Source organism: Mytilus californianus, unplaced genomic scaffold (genome assembly GCF_021869535.1).
Source record: "Mytilus californianus isolate M0D057914Y unplaced genomic scaffold, xbMytCali1.0.p SCAF_2, whole genome shotgun sequence".
Lineage (NCBI taxonomy): Eukaryota > Metazoa > Mollusca > Bivalvia > Mytilida > Mytilidae > Mytilus > Mytilus californianus.
The window spans coordinates 84,413,325-84,436,267 of record NW_026262668.1 but is presented as its reverse complement, the minus strand read 5'-3'; the positions used below and the strand labels follow the sequence as shown (position 1 = coordinate 84,436,267).

General features: G+C 33.3%; 1 protein-coding gene across 4 annotated transcripts in view; it reads left to right on the top strand.

The window, feature by feature from the left end:
* Positions 1-22,943, top strand: part of LOC127730318 (proto-oncogene tyrosine-protein kinase receptor Ret-like) — a 118,987-nt gene that overhangs the window by 32,568 nt on the left and 63,476 nt on the right. For 2 of the 4 annotated variants that reach the window (XM_052238653.1, XM_052238651.1), the window contains exons 15-17: positions 325-441; positions 916-1,030; positions 1,924-2,017. The exons of 1 other annotated variant lie outside the window; for it this stretch is intronic. In XM_052238653.1, coding sequence (XP_052094613.1) covers positions 325-441; positions 916-1,030; positions 1,924-2,017 — 326 coding nt within the window. The remainder of the gene's footprint in view (positions 1-324; positions 442-915; positions 1,031-1,923; positions 2,018-22,943) is intronic. One more of the 4 variants, XM_052238654.1, reaches the window with a different exon arrangement.

Below are 22,943 nucleotides of genomic sequence, written 5' to 3'. Positions count from 1 at the left end.
GGGAAATTTAACACGTTTTTATAAAGTTTTGCATTGAAGGACACTCATTAACCAAATCAATTAATTTATATCGCAAAAACAATATATATATATATATATATATATATTTCACAATTCGGAAATACGCCTTAATGTTATTATAACAATTAAGTACGCGTATCATTCTATAATTCTGTGAATTTTAGTAAAGATTCGAGGACTGTCAGTGAATTGCCTTGTTGTGAAATAAATTCAATAGAATTGTGTCCTACCTCTTTTATAACAATATAAGAAATAGCTTACCTTGTTTTCTTCTTATAAAACACCAATTTATTATTGTTTTAGGTGGTACACAGGCGGTTAGCAGCACGAAATGTGTTACTCAACGATCAGTATGCTCCAAAAATCACAGGATTCGGCCCTGATCCGGAAGCAAATCAAACAGGAGACACAAAAAAATCTGTGAATATCATTTAGATGAGTAGAGATATAGACCATTATCAATACCAGATATTTTCAGATGTCGTCGTTGCCAACATATTTATCTTTTATTTCAACCCTTCAAACAAAGTATAAATAACTCGGTTTTTTTTTGGGTGGGGAGAGTATTCTGTCAACGTGTCTAATCATGCTAATTTTGAATACGACGATCGTTGGCATATATTTGTACGTCAATGAGACAGCAACCAAACGACACAAAAAAAAAAAACAACAACTGAATGTTCTTTAACATACGGGTTTCAACCAGATTCGGGTGACTATATAATATGTCTGAAAAGTGAATGCATTTTTAAAGAGACTTACCTAAGGAAAGACAACAATAAAGAAGAAAATAAAAAAGCTATCCGAGAACCTATAAAGTTTCTATTATTAGTACATATGCAATTGATGATGTTTTATTATTATACATGAAACGCTTTACAATAATTTTTATAGGAGAGAATTCCAATTAAATGGATGGCTCCAGAATGCATGAAAACAACTAAATATGCAAATGAGTTGAGTGACGTGTTTTCATATGGCATCGTTATGTGGGAAATATTTTCTCTTGGTAAAACCTTATAGATTCATTCTTAAAGTTTCAGATTTTGGTTTAGAAATAATAAAAAAAACCCGACGCGATTATAATGAAAGACAGGATTTATTTTGCAGGCTGTTCACGGTAAACGTATACAATGGTGTTTTTTTATTTAGAAAAAAAACATACGTGCTAACAAACACAAAAACATTCATAGAAAACGCATATTTGAGATATTTTAAGTAGATGCTTCAAACTTTGAATTTAATTTAAAAGACGTAGTTAGCATGTAGCTAGGCTTGATTTAAAAAGTACAGTTCAATTTAGAAAGTTATGATGGAACAAATCTCTGTAATAATGATTAGTGTGTAGGTCTTAGATTAGAACGAGGAAAGATGTAAACACCACAGGCATTTGTCTCTAAAAAAAGTACAAATGTACCTATACACCTAAGATTTTTCAGCGACAAGTGCCTGTTGTTAACACCCACTACATGACAATGATTTCATAAGTTAAGAAATTAACGTTTTGTAGGTACGATAAGAGCCCCTGAAATTGCAAAATTTGTAAAATTAATGAATACTTTCGAAATTATTTTAGTTATTTAAATACATAAATAAGATTTTATTATCTTAGATTAGACTGTGTAATGCAGAAACTTCAGTCTTTATGTTACCCTTGAAGATGATTTTACCAACTCTTTCACATGAAATCGTGGGTATATTGGGTAGAGCAAATGTTTTGCATGGCAACAAACTACATACATAATGTACGGGAGTCATTTAAGAGAGTTTATAGCTTTTAAAAAGTTCTAAGACCATAATAAAATATCACAATACCAGACATAATTGATTATGTTTTTTTGCAATACCATACATTCATTTCTATTTTTATATACATTGCAAAAAATGTTTTAATTTCTAAAGGTGAAACACCATACCCAGGTGTACAAAACACAGACGTATCTAGTGTGGTTAAACGTGGCACTAAAATGAAGAAGCCAGAGTTATGTGATGACGCGTATGTATAATACAGTATAATATTTCATTTGCTATTCAATTTGTAAAATATTGTTAAATACTTTTTTTGTCAACACAGGCTTGTTCTGTTGATGAGATGAAGGTATGACAAACAAACACATGTATGAATTGAAAACTCATTTATTATTAAAATAAGGAAGAAGCAACAAAATGATAAACATGTATAATTAAATCAATAAATCATATTTATAAACAACATATATGTTTATAATGACAAAACCTTACTGATCCATCGAATCAAAGATGGGACTACATTCGCCCATCAAGGATGGGGTTATATTCGAATATAACACTTAAATCTTGTATAACAAAGTAAAAATATGAATGTGCCGTACTTAAAGTATGTCAATTTTAAAATGATTTAAAAATAATTATTATAGAAATCAGTTATCCAGGGAGGGATTGGGGTATAGTTTCAGTTCCCAGATTTTCCTGCCACTTTCAATCTGCAACTGAAGCGCCTTATGAAATCAGATAACAACAGGGGAAGGAACCAACTTTGTACTAAACATTTTTCCAACATAAAGTCAAAGAGTTATGCCGCTTTATACAGTACCGCTACGATTGCATTAGCATTTTTGTCAACACAGGCTTGCTCTGTTTGATGGGATGAAGGAATGACAGACAAACACATGTATGAATTCAAAACTGTCATTTATTATTAAAATGACGAAGAAGCAACAAAATGATAAACATGTATAATTAAATCAATAAATCATATTTATAAACAACATATATGTTTATAATGACAAACCCTCATTGACCCATTCCATCAAAAATGGGGTTACATTCGCCATCATATTGTTACACAAAGCCCTCCTTGTAACAATATCCCCCATCCAAGCCAGTGACAAAAAATTTCAAAAACCAATTAGGCCCAACACCAAAAGAAATGCACAAATCTAGATTATCTACATGTATCTAAGAGCTTTCATTCTGGTTACTTAAGGCCCAATTCACCAATCCCATGATTATACATGTATTTACAGATTTTAACATGACTGCCAGAGGCCCCTGTCCCCACAGCAACCAAACAACAAAGAAACCTATACTTACCATATTCGTTTTTATTCTTTTTGATTGCGCTTATAATTGTGTTGATACGATACACTATTTTCGTCAGTTTAATTTTGTGAAAGACAATAGTATTTCCCACAGATTTTTACAATGCTCAAACTTTATGGGATTCCAAAATTTCATGACAAAAGGTTCGTCTAGAGTTCAAGCTATAGTCGTCTGCAATGACAGATGGGGATGATTCATTACTTTTGGTTTTATAATCTCTCTGAGAATCGGGTTCAATAAGTGTAAAGTTGCATGAACAATAGTTGCAAACGTAAACACTTCGTTTTTATCATGTGTTAAGTTATCCTCGAAAACAATGTTTTAAAATAGTGATAGAAAATTATTGTATATATTGTAAATATTACAACATCGTTACAAAGAAGAAAATAAAACCGTTTATTCCACTGCACAATATCAACCCTGGTTGTAATTAAGATGTCTTGTGACATTTATATAAACATATATATATATATATATATATCTTCTCGGACTATGGATGCCATGAATTACATCAATGGGTTGTCATAGCCCCATGTCCCCATGGCAACCAACACCTAACCACAGCCATATAAACTACACAATATTACACCTTAAGTTTTCATTGTACAATGGATGGAATTGAAAGAGGCCCATGTCCCCATTTCATTTTAAATCACACTAACAAACATAGTTCCAATTTAGATGTCTTATGACATTGATCTCTTCATGTGTATAATCTCTTTCATTATGGTTGAACAACAACCATATAAACTACAAAATATTACAATATTTAATACTCCATGTATCAAGGATTGAATGAAAGAGGCTCCTGTCCCCATTTAATTTTTTAGTCATCTACATAATTATATCTTCTATAGTCGTCCTACTTTGATTCAATTTAATTCTTTATAGAAATGATAAAGATGTACATAAATAATTTTGATTTCATCAAAACATCTTGTTTGCAATCCACTCTGCTGTAATCTCCATTGCAAAGCTGGCAGATGTGTTCAAATCCACAAATTTTGGCTGTGCTGTAAAGAACATTGTTGAAGGCATAACAAAACTTTTTCCGTTTTATATGGACCGAAGGAAAGGGCTGTTTCAGTCATTGGTTTTACCAATAAGCCCTATGGCTAATGCCTCATTGAACAATTCCCCATTTACTCCAATCCATGGTAAATGCAAAGGGTCTATTTCCCTCCACTGCCTATATGCCTGATCATAAGAAAATGCTGCCTCAAATCCCGCTTTTTCTGCCACATTTGCAATGGTAGCCGCATATTTCATAAGTTATGGTGATTCATGAGGATGTTTTTCAAAATAAATTGCCCCATAAATGCGAAAGGCTTCTTGCCACTGCGCCATAGACACAATTTTAGCACTTTTACTATTACCTTCAATAAAAGAACAGAGTTCAAATGTCCCCCGCGTTGCACATATTTTATCTCCCCATGTACAAGGGCAATTACTAAAAAAAGCACTTTTTTTTTTCTTTAAAACTTTTTATCAATATCTTAGAGAAATGAAGGCTTCAGAGCAAATGCAATGTGATTTCCATTATAATCAATATTTCCAAGGGGCATAACTCGTTATAAATATTTGATCACAACTTATTTTCGAAAGTGTCAAACTCATGCTGATACAAACCTTTGATATAAGTTTCATAAAATTCTGGCAAGAATTGAACACATGAGAACGCTTACGATGCAAATTTCAATATAATTAATGTTTCCAAGGGGGCATAACTCTTTTAAAAATAATTGATCGGTACTGATTTTCAAAGTTGTCCAAGACATTGCTAATATAAACCTATGATATAAGTTTCATAAAAATCTGTCAAGAATTGAACAAATGAAAACGCTAACAATGCAATTTTCCATATAAATAATGTATCCAAGGGGCATAATTCTTCTAAATATAATTGATCGGCATTGATTTTCGAACTCGTCTAAGACATTGCTGATATAAACCTATAATATAAGTTTCATAAAAATCTGGTGAGAATTGTACATGTGAGAGTGCTAACAAGACCGGACGGACGGACAGACGGACGCCCGGTATTTCTATGTCCCCCGCAACGCGTTGCGCGGGGGACAATAAATGTTAAAGAATCATCCTTCTCTACTGGAACATATTTTACCACTCTAGATTTGGATTTAAGTAAATCTTCCAGGTTAGTGAATTTATTTGACCAAATATCAGCTTTAAGTTTTTGGTTCACACCCAAAGCCTGTGGACGAGATAGACCTTGACCACCTAAATCTGTTGAAGATGTACCTTCGCTTGAATTATTCTGAAGTAAATGGTTAACCACTTGTTGATTCGGAGTTCCTTTAACTGACGCCGAACACTGTTAGCAGCCTCTGCTAATAACATTTGAGCACGAATAATTGCTGCTTTCACATGATGGGTTATTGGTCATATTTGAGTTGTGTGAATGGGATGGTGCCGTCATGCCTGTTGCATTAAATGTAGTGTTACTTTGCGTTGATGGCAACATGGAATTAACACTCTGCGACTGGTCTGTCAGTGCTGGTGTTAAAGTAAGATCTGATGTATTTGCATCCTTGCCTTGTATAACACCAGTAATTTTGAGAATTGTAACAACAGTTTGTGTGATGATTGATGTTGCAACTGTTAATATCTTCAGAACTTGATCATCATTAGTTTCATTATCAGTCTTTGGAACATTCGGATTTGAAGAATCAGTGTTTGAGTTTTGAACAGGATTGGACTGTGAATACCCAGACAACTGATCAGAATTTGTATTTGAATTTGATGAGCTGGGTAAAGGAATATCAATATTAGGTACATCCACCCTTAGATCAGCATTGTCTGTGTTTCCCATGGTCTCCCCCAGCCTCTGGGTCCTTTTTCTTTTGCGATTACTTCTTTTATGTAATTGCGAAGTCATCTCTAATAAGGTGAAAGCTGAAAGATAACATTAAATATATCAAATGCATGATATGAAGTTCAACGTCCACTTAGTGCCATTTGTACATAAAAATCAAAGGCAACAGTAGTATACCGCTGTTCGAAATTCATAAATCGATTGAGAAAAAACAAATCCGGGTTACAAACTAAAACATATAAATGCCATATGCACTTCTCTTACGTACCATATATACTCAAGCCACCTAAATTCATTCAAGTGCCATGTGCACCCATCCTAAATGCAATATGTACTCAAGCAAAACAAATCTATATAAGTGCCGTATGCACTGCTCATCAAAGCACCATATGTACTAGAGCATCATAAATTCATCTAAGTGTCATATGCACTCATCTTAAGTACATAATGTATCCAAGTAAAATAAATTTATTTAAGTGCCATATGCACTGCTCATCAAATCACCAAACGTACTAAAGTGTCATATTCACCCATCTTGAGTACATAATGTATCCAAGTACAATAAATTTATATAAGTTCCATAAAAAGTAAAATAACAAAAATATCGAACTCCAAGGAAAATTAAAAACGGAAAGTCCCTTATCAAATGGCAAAATCAAAAGCTCAAACAAATCAAATGAATGGAAAAAAACTGTCATATTTCTGACTTGGTACATATGCACTGTTCTTGATTACCAAACATACCTTAGCCCCATAAATTCATTTAAGTGCCATATACATATTTGTTAACCTTTCAACTTTGATTTTTTTTGAATTTTTTTAAATACACGTATGTGAATAATGTTTACAATGTCTGCCCTTGTTGTTGAAACAGTAACTACATGTATAATTTTACAATTACAGTAAAACAAAAAGAAATAAAGTGTCATAGAGTGACACTTTGTAAATTATTTCTGATCTCAGTTCTGATCTCAGTATTTAATTGCCTACAATAATTTGCTATGGTCAGGGTTGTTAAATAATTCTATAGTAACTGTTTTCATGCATACTGTCTGAATGACCGTTAAAATTAATTAATGATGCAGCTGTGTTTTAACTGTTATCACTTTTAATTACAAGCCGTATAGTTTATGACTTTCTTTGTTTATATCCTGTCTCTATAGTTGTATGGTCTTATGGTGAATGATAATATGATGCGTGTTAGAAAGTATCCAAGGAACATAAAAAGTTTGAGAATGTTGACATGCGACGTGTATCTGCTTTACAAACGTAGTTATAGTAAAGTATATATGTACATAAAACATATTTAAATAAGAAATGGCGTTTTATAAGCCATGCAGTGCCTAGGAAGCCCCGTGACAAAAGCATCCTGTTATAATATATCATAGTTAACAAAACTGTGTTGGCATATAATACTCAGGTTATACCCCCAATTTTGAAATAGATTGAACAATATAAATGTAATGGACTCCCATTCGTTATCGAATTAATAAATTTCTGAGTAATTTTACTGAGGCGTAATAGCTTTTAGCAAATACATAAATTAAAACATGTCCAATACTTAACTGCGATAAACTATCTTCCATTTCATAGCTTGAATAATTGCCCCTCTTATATTTCCGACCTATTGTGGTAAGCCAACACCATAGTTGACGTGAACACCATTAGCATAGTTATTGCGATCCGAATTATTCGTCCCGGCAACTATCATCGTGAAATTAAATTCTCTCTAAATAAACTATTAATTTTAAAATTTCCGGCGCTTCAGCTGATCCAAAATCCCTCACTAGACACAATATTTGCAGGACACCTTTTATTGTACTTATTTTGTGACGGTTCAATAAAAAAAGTACCACAGGAAAAACTTTTTTTTCAAAAACCTAAAATACTCTTAAACTCGGGACATTTCAAGCAGTTATATGTAAATTACTGCAAATTACGGTCATATAAATTATCAATGTCAAATTACATATTAAAATTATATAATTATCCACAGAAACAATCCTTTTCTTCTCGAATCACAATTTAATCGTACTTTGTAAACACAAATTAAACAGATTATAATATAATTTCAGTTCCCAAATTTCCCTGCCACTTTCAACCTGCAACTGAAGAGCCTTCTGAAATCAGATAACAACAGGGGAATGAACTAACTTTGTAATAAACATTTCTCCAACATATCGCAAAGAGATATGCCGCTTTATATAGTACCGCCAAGTTGGCCAAAAAATCATTTTTGATAAAAACTGGCATGTATGAGAATATAGTGCTGATTAACATTAGGAAGGAAGAACGAAGGGACGCACAGACGAAAAAAAAAAATATGCACAAATTACCCGCTATGCATATAGTAGCATTTGTATGGATGATGAAATTATACGCTATTACTTTGAATTTCTAGTTAATAAATTGTATCATTTAACTCAAATCTATCTGAAGGTAAAAACAACCATGCTAATGCTGACCTATAGTTAATTTTGCTGGAATGTTTTGGTCCTTAATTTTTTGGTGTCGAGCATACTAGTATCTGAAGAAGTTTGCACTAGAAAAACAAGTCGTTATATTGAAATTGGTATAATGTTGGCATAGGAATCATGCTAATACCAAAAATTGCGAACTCAAATATTTAAAACTGCACTACTAGTTTATTTTTTATTTATGTTCAATGAACATTGCGATTTGGTTCTAACCCTTGATAAGGCATATAATATAAATAGTTCACATCATAAAAAACATAATAACCAAGTTTGAAGTTGATGTGACCACAACTGGATGTTAAACTACCTTGACCAAAAAATTCAATTTGAAACGGACGGATGCACTAATTGATAGAGGAAAAGAGGGACGGACTAACGGAAGGAAGGACGAACAGACCAGAACAAAAAATAGTTATCCCTTCTGTCGTAGTCAGGCATAAATAAGGGAGTAAGACCAATTTCCCCTGTAATTGTTTCACTCACAGGAAAAAAATCTAAAAGTTGTCGAATCCTACTGGAAATTGAACATTAAAGAGTCTACATCATAATACTAGAAATACTATTTCCTAATTTCATCACAGTAGGAATTCATAAACATGTCGAAATATATATGAACAACAGCTTTGACTACACAGATATTTTACACACATTGACATTCTTTTAAAATACATGTTTAGCAAAATATTGTTATGGGTACCACTTTGCGCGTATCCAAATATTCATGTAAGTAACAAGATCCAAAAAAATGAGGCTATTTTGGCAGGTTTCGCTTTTTTGTACACAATTTAAGAGGTTTGAAGCTCTAATGCCAATATGTAAGACAAAATTTAGAATATAGATATTGATGTCCTATAGACTTATGGTCTTCTGGTGTATGTTATTTGGTCGATTTAAAATACTTTTGATTTTTGAATTCTTAAGGCTACTAAAGTAGCCTTATCAAACCTTCTCTTTGACGAAATATGCGATTTGGCGCCATCTTTGGGTGTATAAAACTTGATGAACTGTCTAGATATAAGCCATTGTATTGCCATTGTGTTGTAAGAGCATCAAAGTACACATTACACATCATACTATATACTATGTGTGAACACTAGATTCAAGAGAAATCGACCTCTTTGGAGATTTTATAGAACAGCTAGATTTGATGCTGATCTTTTTAGTCTTCTTGTCTGTATACCTTTAAACGTTTTAATATCTCGGGGTTACCTTTATTATCAGTACAACGGGGTGTGTGACGACCTTGACCAACCATGAGGCGCTCGTACGGTTTCCAGGCGCGGAGCTACGTTTACGTAAAAACGCCCGGACATTCACATGAATTTTGGAGAACAAAAATTTTTAATCTAAATTATTTAAAAGAATAGGTTATTCGCTGTACTGCTTGCCATGCCCGTTGCTACCGCTACTGCAAAAAGATCGTTTAGTGTTTTACGTTGGGTAAAAACTTACTTACGCGTAACTATGCACTAGAAGATACTATCTTCATTATGGTTGATGCATATTCATTGCGAAACCCCTATTAATGTAAAGGAGTTATAGAAACATTTGATTCAGACAAAAACAGTGACATGTCGCTGTAGTACTAATACTGACCTTGTACTTCAAATAAATTTTATTTCTAAAGTATTGACTGTCGATACGCATGCTCTCTGGTTCTAGCATTTAATTTACACAGCATGTGAAGTGATGTATACAATTCTGGTAACTTTTTTTTCACAATATTGTACAAACCTATACTTTTAATTGTTAGATAAATGTAATTATGTTCACTGAAGTTTTCTTAAAAGGGGAGAAAGTTAGAGGAAGTCAAAATAATCAATAGAACGACAACATTCAAATGAAGACTTTCATTTTTACCTTCTTCAATGTTCTTGGGTTTTTTTTATTGGTTGTTTTACCTCAAATTTTCTTTTAAACATATTTTACACCAACTGGTTTGGGTATTTTTCTCTAAACCAATGACCATTAGATTCCAAACCAACAAAATGAATAAATTAATTACAAAAAATAAACTGATTACTAAAATTTACGACAAGAGGGACGTTTATTCGTTCCATATTGATAATTTTTCTTTTTTGGACGGTTATGTTTCTATGAAACCATCTTACAGTGATTATATAGCCCAACTCGTTTTGGATTTGAATGAACGTTATGTATTTCTGGTAAATGATTAAGTCAAGCATTTCGTTACCACCAATTACACGGTAGGTATAGTGTCCGGCTAGGATCGTGGTTTTTCGAGTGAATCGGTCCACTTTTTTAAAATGTAGATCGGGTTTTTTCGAGAGATAAAACATGCGATAAGGTCAATTACCTGCAATCTCGTAATTATAATAGTTTTTTTACATGACTACCCATCTTATTTTGAATATTATACATGTTTTGAGCAAAAAAGAAGCACAATTTCCTTGTATTTAACCCAAACAATTTAATGATTAATATTGTCCGGGTTTTTTTGAGAGCAACAGTGAAACCGTCCGGGTTTTTCAACAAATGGTCCGTGTTTTTTAAAGAAAATTTGAATAAGAAAAAAGGTATTCTTGACTTTAAAAAAATGACCTTTTCTAGTTTATAACTGTTTGTGAAGGACAATATCATATATTCCCAATATATCACCAAAACATATTACTACGTAGATCAAAATTAACATTTTTCAATTTAATGCAATTTTTGTCAACACAGGCTTGCTCTGTTTGATGGGATGAAGGAATGGCAAACAACATTATGTATGAATTGAAAACTGTCATTTAATATTAAAATGACGAAGAATCAACAAAATGATAAACATGTATAATTAAATCAATAAATCATATTTATTAACAACATATATGTTTATAATGACAAAACCTTACTGACCCATTCCATCAAAGATGGGGTTACATTCGCCCATCGAGGCTGAAGTTACATTCGAATGTAACACTGACATCTTGTATATCAAAGTAAAAATATGTATGTGCCTTACCGAATAATGTTGAATAACAATACTCCAATTAAATAAAGTTAAAATATGTCAATTTTAAAATGATTTATTTTGAAAATAATATCTATACTATTAAACGAGAAGACTTCATTTTGTGTGTCGCTTCTCTTCCTTTCCCAATAAATTAATCATCATGCCTCTGTGTCCTATAGGTACCATGCATAGTCGCATTTGTCATCCATTCTTATGATTATTCAGTTTGGATTATTTTGGGATAAAAAACGAAGAAAAAGGCGTCCGGATATTGTTTCCGTCATCAGACCGACTTTTAAGTCAAACCCAAGACTTCCGATGTTAAACTTTAAAAGAGGGGGTAAAGGGTTATTTTCGTGCAACGTGTTTTGCCACTTTTTATTTCACGTGCACCCGTGAAAAAGGTTCGTTATTCACCGTGTTTCTTGAAATCGATAAATAGATCAATGTGCAAGAAATTTTTAATTGTTCGCTCATTGTGAAATGGCAATTTTATTTCGCGTTCTCAGTCCGTGCAGATACCCCCTTTACTCCCCACTTTAAACATAATTTTCATAATTACGCGGGGACATGACAATTATTTTCGCGTTATTCTGCATGTATACTATGTTTATAATCCTAAAATATATAGAGACTCTCTATATAATATAGCAGTGATCGCCGTGGAGAAGACACTTGGAAATCATGGATAGTTAATAGAGAACACACTTTATTTATATTATATGTATGTTCATAGTCATGATACAAAAACGCGAAAATCATGGAATTTAACAGAGAGCAAAAAAATAACGGACTTTGGAAAAAAGGGAGAGGGCTTAAAATAATCGTCCTGTCTCCAAGTGCCTATGACATAGTTTGATACCTTTTCCGAAATTCTCCAGACATAAAATCTTTTACAACAGTTTACATACTTTCAACCAAGCTCTGTGTGATCTAGTATTATTGAAATGAGTTATCAAGGGAGGGATGGTGGGTACAATTTCAGTTCCAAATTTTTCCTGCCACTTTCTATCTGCACTGAAGCGCCTTCTGAGATCAGATTACATAATCAGGGGAAGGAACTAAGTATTAGCATTTCTCCAATATATAGTCAAAGAGTTATTCCGCTTTCTATAGTATCGCCAAGGCTTGCTCTGTTTGATGGGAAGAAGGAATGACAAACAACATTATGTATGAATTGAAAACTGTCATTCAATATTAAAATGACGAAGAATCAACAAAATGATAAACATGTATAATTAAATCAAAAAATCATATTTATAAACAACATATATGTTTATAATGACAAAACCTAATTGACCCATTCCATCAAAGATGGGGTTACATTCGCCATCATATTGTTACACAAAACCTTCCTTGTAACAATATCCCCCATCCAAGCCTGTGACAAAACATTTCAGAAACAATGAGGCCCAACTACTAAATGAAATTCACTATGAATCTAAATTATCTACATCTAAGAGGTTTCATTCATGATTCTATGATTATAACATGTACATGTATTAACCGATTTCAACATGGCTGCCAGAGGCCCATGTCCCCATGGCAACCAGCGTCAAATATACATAATTTAACTAAATTTACCATTTATATCAATATGTATTTTTTATTTTTATGTTAATAATCAAATAAAAATCGTTTTTATTGGTTTCATGTCAATATAACTATGTTGATATGCTACCAAACAGTTTTGTGTGCTTAATTTCGCGAAAGATATTAGTATTTCCCACATAGTGTATTACAGTGCGTAATGTTATAGTCATTAAACTTTAGGGGATTCCAAAATTTTATGACACCCGTATTGTCTGCAATGACAGACGGGGATGATTCATTACTGTTGGTTTAATAAACTCTTCGAAAATCGGGTTATTCCACTGCATCGTTACAACCTTTATAATGACTCATGACATTTATATATAATATCTATTACCTCTCAGATTATCGTTATTCTTGAAAATATTTCAGGATTGACAGAGGCCCATGTCCCCATGGCAACCAACACCCAACAAAAAAATCATATTAACTAAACAACACAATATTACACCTTAAGTGTGCAATGTACACAGGATTGAACAGAAAGAGGTCCATGTCCCGATTTCATTTTGAATCACAGTGTCAGACATAGATTCAATTAAGACGTCTTATGAGACTTATGTCTACATGTATATACCATCTGTCATGGCAACCAACCCTAAAACAATCATATAACTACAAAACATTATAATATTCAATTCTGAGACTCCATGATTGAATTAAAGAGGTCCATGTATCCATTTCATTTCTAGTCATCTACAAAATTATACCTTCACTTATTCATTGTACTTTAATCCAAATAACTTTTTATAAAATTGAAAAAAGATACATAAAAATAAAATGATTTCTTCAAACAACCTTGTACCATTAAAAAAGATCCACAGACAGAAGCCCATGACCCCATGTCTAAAAGATTTAGTCAAATACAATGACATCAAAAATAATTCTTTTCTACATACACGTATCTATAATACACCACATACAAAAATATGCATTTACTAATTAATACAATATAAAACATTTGAAGAAAACATCTGGCAAAAAATTTGAATGTACAATGGTAGTAGCATATTTCATAATTTTAGGTGATTCATTAGAATATTGTTGAGAAGTTGCCCCATAAATGTAAGAGGCATCTTGCCATTTTTTTCGGAGTTCCTCCAATTGATGCCGAACACTGTTAGCAGCCTCTTCTTATAACATTTGAGCACGAATGATTACTGCTCTCAGATGATGGGTTAACATTCATATTTGATGTGGGTTCCAGTTATGGTGTCGTCATATCTGTCGCATTAAATGTAGTGTTACTTTGCGTGTGTGGCAACATGGAATTAACACTCTGCGACAAGTTTGTCAGTGCTGGTATTAAAGTTAGATCTGATGTATTTGCGTCCTTTCCTTGTATTACACCAGTACTTCTGAGAATTGTAACAACAGTTTGTGTGATGATTGGTGCTGTACATTTTATGTCATTGTAAGGTAAATCCACCCCAGACCAGAACTGTGTATGTTTCCCATTAACTTGCCCAGCCTCCGCCTTTTACGAGTACTTGTTTTATGTAATTGCAAAGTCCTCTGATGAGGGAAAAGCTGAAAGAGAATGTAAAATGTGCACTAATCAAAAATACAATATGTATATAAGCACAACAAATCTATATAAGATTCATATGCACTGTTCATTGCTCATCAAAGCACCATTTGTACTAGAGCATTATTAAATTATCTAAATGCTTTATGACCATGCTCTGCTCATCAAAGCATAATTTGTACTAGAGCATCATTAAATTATCTAAGTGCCATATGCACCATGCACTTTCATCAAATCACCATTTGTACTAGAGCATCATTAAATTATCGAAATGCCATATGCACCATGCACTACTCATCAAAGCACCATTTGCACTAGAGCATCATAAATTAGTATATAAGTGCTTTATGCACCATGCACTGCTCATCAAAGCACCATTTGTACTAGAGCATCATAAATTGATATAAGTGCAATGCTCACCATGCATTGCTCATCAAAGCACCATTTGTACTAAAGCATCATTAAATTATCTAATTGCCATATGACCATGCACTGCTCATCTCAACCATTTGTACTAGAGCATCATCAATTCATCTTTTTGTCATATGACCATGCACTGCTCATCAAAGCACCATTTGTACTGAAGCACCATAAATTAATAAGTGTCATATGCACCATGCATTGCCCATCAAAGCATCATTTGTACTAGAACATCATAAATTAATATACGTGGCATATGCACCATGCATTGCTCATCAAAGCACCATTTGTACTAGAGTAAGTGCCATTTGACCATACACTGCTCGTCAAAGCACCATTTGTACAAGAGCATCATTAATTTATCGTTGTGTCATATTCACCATGCACTGCTCATCAAAGCACCATTTGTACTAGAGCACCATAAATTAATAAGTGTCATATGCACCATGCATTGCCCATCAAAGCATCATTTGTACTAGAACATCATAAATTAATATAAGTGCCATATGCACCATGCATTGCTCATCAAAGCACCATTTGTACTAGAGTAAGTGCCATTTGACCATACACTGCTCGTCAAAGCACCATTTGTACTAGAGCATCATTAATTTATCGTTGTGTCATATTCACCATTCACTGCTCATCAAAGCACCATTTGTACTAGAGCATTAAAAATTAATATTAGTGCCATATGACCAAGCACTGCTCATCAAAGCACCATTTTTACTAAAGCATCATAAATTAGTATTAGTGCCATATGACCAAGCACTGCTCATCAAAGCACCATTTGTACTAGAGCAAGTGCCATATGACCATGCATTGCTCATCAAAGCACCATTTGTACTAGAGCATCATAAATTAGTATTATTGCCATATGAACATGCACTGCTCATCAAAGTACCATTTGTACTAGAGCAAGTGCCATTTGACCATGCACAGCTCATCAAAGCACCATTTGTACTAGAGCATCATTAAATTATCTAAGTGCCATATGACCATATACTGCTCATCAACAAGTGCCATATGACCATGCACTGCTCATCAAAGCATCATTTGTACTAGAGCATCATTAAATTATCTAAGTGCCATATGACCATGCACTGCTCATCAAAGCACCATTCGTACTAGAGCAATTGCCATATGACCATGCATTGCTCATCAAAGCACCATTTGTACAAGAGCATCATACATTAATATAAGTACCATATGACCATGCACTGCTCATCAAAGCACCATTTTTACTAGAGCAAGTGCCATATGACCATGCATTGCTCATCAAAGCAACATTTGTACTATAGCAAGTGCCATATGACCATGCAATGCTCATCAAAGCACCATTTGTACTAGAGCATCATTATATTATCTAAGTGCCATATGACCATGCACTGCTCATCAAAGCACCATTTGTACTAGAGCAAGTGCCATATGACCATGCACTGCTCATCAAAGCACCATTTGTACTAGAGCATCATTAATTCATCGTCATGTCATATTCACCATGCACTTCTCATCAAAGCACCATTTGTACTTGAGCAATTGCCATATGACCAAACATTGCTCATCAAAGCACCATTTATACTAAAGCATCATAAATTAGTATAAGTGCCATATGACCATGCACTGCTCATTAAAGCACTATTTGTTCTAGAGCAAGTGCCATATGACCATGCATTGCTCATCAAAGCACCATTTGTACTAGAGCATCATAAATTAGTATTAGTGCCATATGACCATGCACTGCTCATCAAAGCACCATTTGTACTAGAGCAAGTGCCATATGACCATGCACTGCTCATCAAAGCACCATTTGTACTAGAGCATCATTAAATTATCTAAGTGCCATATGACCATGCACTGCTCATCAAAGCACCACTTGTACTAGAGCAAGTGCCATATGACCATGCACTGCTCATCAAAGCACCATTTGTACTAAAGCATCATTAAATTATCTATGTGCCATATGACTATGCACTTCTCATCAAAGCACTATTTGTACTAGAGCAAGTGCCATATGACCATGCACTGCTCATCAAAGCACCATTTGTACTAGAGCATCATTAATTCATCGTTTTGTCATATCCACCATCCACTGCTCATCAAAGCACCATTTGTACTAGAGCATCATAAATTAATATAAGTGCCACATGCACCATGCACTGCTTATCAAAGCACCATTTGTACTAGAGCATTATAAATTCATTTAAGTTCCATATGCACCCATCCTAAATACAATATGTACTCAAGCACAAACAATTTTTTTTTTGTTTCTTTTTTTAATAAAAGAAGAGTTAATCTTTGAAATTTATATCTTATTTCAGTTCTGTTATCAATAATAAATTGCCTACAATAATTTGCTTTTGTAAGGGTTGTTAAATAATTCTTTCATGAACCCTAGCAGACAGACTGATTAACTGTTAAAATTAATGTATGATGCAGCTGTTTTTTAATTTGCTTTGGTCCGGGTTGTTAAATGATTTTATCTTAATTGTTTTAATGACCACTAGCAGACTGTCTGAATGACCATGAAAGTTAATGTATGATGCAGCTGTGTTTTAATTCTAACACTTTTAATTACAAGTCGTATAGTTTATGACTTTGTTTGTTTATATTCTGTGCCTATAGTTGTGTGGTCTCGAGGTGACTGCTACTTTGATACGTGAGAAAGTATCCAAAGAATATGAAGTTTGAGATTGTTGATTAGCGACATGTATTTGCTGTATGTTGTACGCAGTTATAGTTAAAATGTATTCATGATATATATGTGTGTAATACATTATATAATTCGTCTAAAAATCAGCCGAACAATGTTAGATCTGTAAATTTGCGGAAGCAACTTTTTTGTTCTTCACTGGCCGGGTTTCGAACTCATGCTACTAATATATCGTGGCGTCAAATCGCCTTGCACTGTGCCCGACGCGCTAGATCACCTAGGCTCTCCACAAAAAGTGCTCAGAAAAGCAACCTATATATATAAGTATAAACTTTTACATAATAGATATTTAATAAGATATGACGTTTTTTAATCCATGCAGTGGCCAGGAAGCCCCTTGACAAAAGTATTCTGTTATAAAATACCATAGTTAACAAAAATGTGTTGGCATATGATACTCAGGTTATAAGGCTCTCGATTTTAACATAATTGACATTGACAAAGCATCCTGATATAATATACCATAGTTGCGTAAACTATGTGTGGCATATGATACCCAGGTTATACCCCCAATTTTTTAAATAAAATGAATAATACAAAAGTAATTGACTGCCATTTGTCACTATATCAAATTGGTAAATTCCCGAGTAATTTTCCTATAACTTAATAGCTTTCAGCAAATATATAAATAAAAACATGTCCAATACTTAACTGCGATAAGCTGTCTTCTTTTATTGCCCTTCCTGTGTTTCGAAAATATTTTGGTATACCAAAACCATAGTGGAACTGAACACCATCAACATAGTTATTGCGATCCTAAGTGAAATTATGTTAGGTCTTTCGATTATGAATAAACGTTCCCAATCTGTGAACGTGTAAACTACCAACTACGACAATTATCATTGTAAAATTAAACTCTGTCTTAATAAACTATAGAATTTAAAATAAATGGTAGCCTTTTTTGGTCCTGCGTTTTCACTATCAAAGATCCATTGAAAAAAATGTCCAATTCTGAATTATCAACACCTTTGGGTGTAATTGAAACTGCAAAACACATATGGTGCCGCAGCTTTTTTGAAAGAAAAATTGCATTTTTTAAGTGTACTCAACGGTTCCGGAATTTTCGAAATAGTATAAGTGAAGAACACTCCTTGCTAAATTTGGCACAGAAAATGTTGCTCGTCACAGAGAGTTTCCTCTAAATTTCTCGCTATTTTTACACCAATGGCCAACACTCATTTCTCACTATTTCAATTTTGATTTCTAATTACCAGGGCAGCAGAAAATAAATTTACTTCTACCTATTATCTTGGATGTGAAATCTAGGTGGCGCCAGTCACCCTTATTTACTTCCTTTTAACCTATACCGACATATTTTGAAATAAAATCGGACAACCTTTACATTAGTCGATTAAAATATACCCCTGCTGCTTAAGTTCAAATTTTTGGATAAAAGATACAATTGTTCACTATTTAAAATGACTTTCTTTACAGGTACCCCCCTTTGCAGAAAACGTTACTTTTTACAGACTTGGGGCCATTGACCAGCTTATTTTTACTGTTTGGCTATGTTTAAAACCAGTTGTTTGATTAATGAAGTTCGATTTTGGCCTATTAAAGACTTGAGGCTGATGATTTGATTACTGTGTCCAACTTATATGTCTTTATCACGAATATATGAACAGCGTTGCATAAGAGTCAAACTATTTTATGAAATAGACTATAAAAATGCGGAAACTAAGAAATTATCATTGCTGTTATGTGTTTTATATGAACCGTGTGCAGAATATAATATTCGACGATACAAAGAAAAAACATGTATAGCCTTTGATTTTTTACTTAATTTTAATATTTAAGGGGCATTTTGGCACATTTATGCCATTGAAAATGCAAAAATTTCGCTGACGTCATCAAAAATAAGCCCCCCCCTTTTTTTTATATATATGCGTATATACATGCAGTGTTTTCGAAGATGAGGAGAAATGATTAAAGACAGAGTCCTTGACAGAATTCTCGTTCTTACAGTAGGTCAATGAACCCTACCCCTGAGGCAGGAGAATAAAAAAACAGTAAAAAATTGATACAGACTATAGTTTCATGGCGATCAGCAATTTTCTTCTGATACAGGTTATCACTTAGTACCTTATTAATTAACCTATCCAATTTCTAAAACATCTCGAAAAATACAGTGATGGGCCAGAAATCGTTATTTCGCTTTAGGTTATTTACATAGGCGACAATGGTAGCCTTTTTTGGTCCTGCGTTTTCACTATCAAAGATCCATTGAAAAAAATGTCGAATTCTGAATTATCAACACCTTTGGGTGTAATTGAAACTGCAAAACACATATGGTGCTGCAGCTTTTTTGAAAGAAAAATTGCATTTTTTAAGTGTACTCAACGGTTCCGGAATTTTCGAAATAGTATAAATGAAGAACACCCCTTGCTAAATTTGGCACAGAAAATGTTGCTCGTCACAGAGAGTTTCCTCTAAATTTCTCGCTATTTCTACGCCAATGGCCAACACTCATTTCTCACTATTTCAATTTTGATTTCTAACTACCAGGGCAGCAGAAAATAAATTTACTTCTACCTATTATCTTGGATGTGAAATCTAGGTGGTGCCAGTCATCCTTATTTACTTCCTTTTAACCTTCTGAGATCAGATTACATGATCAGGAGAAGGAACTAAGTATTAGCATTTCTCCAATATAAAGTCAAAGAGTTATTCCGCTTTCTATAGTATCGCCAAGTTTGCCAACAAATCATTTTTAATAAAAATTAGCATTTTCCGTTTGGAAAACGTTCTACCACAACTTTCCAGTGTTAAATTAGAAATTATTGGATCCTTTATAAAACGGTCTTTAGAACATAGTGCAGGGGACTCATAATCGTTTCAACTTCATTTCATGCTACTTTTGTTTTTACGATTAATAATATTTTTTGTGGTAAACCCCGGAGTTTTTAAAAAAAGGAGTAAGAAACCTACTGGACAGCAGTGAAGAATCAGAAAAATGCTATGTAATAAAAAAATATTCTACTAAAGGAGGCCTGCCCACGCCCCCACAATTAAAAAACATTAATAAAAAAACCACATACACACTTAATCCGTCCCACTTTTATTCCCATTGACAATAAAATTTGAATTAAATTTTATACATAATTAACAATGAAATGAATAGTTCATCAGCTTAACACACTATATGTATGTACATCTCAATCCAAATTGTCTATGCTTACATTAGATTGTTGACATCATGAATATATACTGTACATGTTATTTATAAGATGTGACAAACAACAATAACGTTAGTGTTAGTACACCATTATCAAACTGATGTATAATCACTCGATAAAACACGGACGCACTCGAAAAAACCTGGACTGCTCTCGAAAAAACCCGGACATATAGAAATGAATTTAGTCTCAAAATGTCGTTTTCAATGCAATAACTAGAATTTTTGTAAAGAGTCTGTATATCTAAGGATATATAGATTCCATGTTTGCATTTCCTTCGACATTTGCATTGGTATGTGTATCAAAATGGCTTTATTCTGTATTTTGGAATGAAAGTATTTTAAGGCTAAATTTAACTTTTTTAACGAAAAATAATGTCGGATTGATAATATCTTTTTATCTCAAATACTAACATGCATTGTATAACCTTGTATATTAAACTCAAGCTTCTATATCACGTCTTGTCAAAAAGGAAGTCTGTTTGTTTACATTTTTGATCATATTCACTCGAAAAAAAGTGGTCACACTCGAAAAAAACCGATCAAATCACTCGAAAAACCACGATACTAGCCGGACACTATACCTACCGTAAATTACTTAAAACCTTTACTAAATTTCTTCAAACATACAAAGATTTAGTTTAGAAGTTTGGCTGTAGAAAACGTATAAAAACGGGATAGCACATCCTAATTTTTACAGTGACTTTGTTTAGCAAGCCCGTAAATTTAGATACGATCATTTAAATAAACTTATTCTAAAAGGTTACTAATTCAACACTAAAATTAGATCTTTGAATATTGCTTTTATAGGTATAAATATTCATTGTGTTATCAATAAATTAAAACCGTACTAAATGTTATTATCCTCGAGGCCCAAACAAATAACAAATAGATAATATGGTTTTGGCAGTATTTGGTCACAGCTTTATCTTTAATAAAATATAACATATATGATGTATAATATGTATTTGAATTGTCAATCTTGCTCTAAAATATATTTATCAATCATGTCTGTATTCAATATATTATATGTAAATTATAATGTGGCTGCCGCAAATTATGGCAGACCACTAATATAAATATATTTAAGTAATATGAGTAGTACGAGAAGTTGATTGGAGAGCCCTGGTAATCAGAGACTCTCCTTACTGTTCACTTAATATATGAATGTTAAATCCAGCGCAGCGAAATGTGCCAAATTGTCCAATAAGATCATAGTAACAACTTGATCTGATTGGACAACCGCCACTGAAAAGAGGAGGTGAAGCTGCGCAAATCTGTGCCAAATACAACTATTAATATATTAACTTTCAAGTTACTTCCTAGCAACTTATAATTACTTGCGATGTCAGATATAAAATGTTCACATAACAGTTGTATCTAATTACAGTCAGGGAAGGTTAAATTCATGCCAAAATTACTGATAATCATTTCTAATCCTCTCTGGAGGGCATTCATGAAAATATTATTTCCTAAAGAGGTCAAACGCACTCCATCATTCATTAGGAATGATTCATAGGCTTTTGTATCATGGTAACGGATGTAACAACCATCTGTTTTGGTTAAAAATTATGCTATAGAGGTATTAACCCTCATTCTACATTTTTCCAGGGCATCAATATTGTAAGAGTAACGCCCGCCAACTTGATCTCGGAATAATTTGAGACCAGACAAAAACCGTGTCCAACATCAGCTGGCGCATCCAGCTGAACTGTTTCCTTATTAGTTCACAAAGAATTTTTGTACTTTCTTTCCCTATATCATTGCCTCTAATTTGTAAAACTAATATAGTTGGCGGATCTTCATACTTTAACATGGTTCTTATTTGTTGTTTCATGTTCAGCACTTTACCTCCACATTTTCCTTGCCACCAAATATTAACACCCATCCTCTGCATTCCCAAGTTTACCCCTCCTGATCTTCCTCTGGCTTCCATGAAGGCATGCTTTATAATGGAGGATCCAACGATCCAAACTGTAGCATGTCCTGCAATACTTAGAAAGCAATTATCACTTGCTTATATTGATACAGGACATACCATTTATTTACATAATACAATATTCATTTAGATGCCAGCTCAGGACTACATTATGAAATAAGCAATTATAGAAACATGCATACCATTTATTTACATAATACAATATGCATT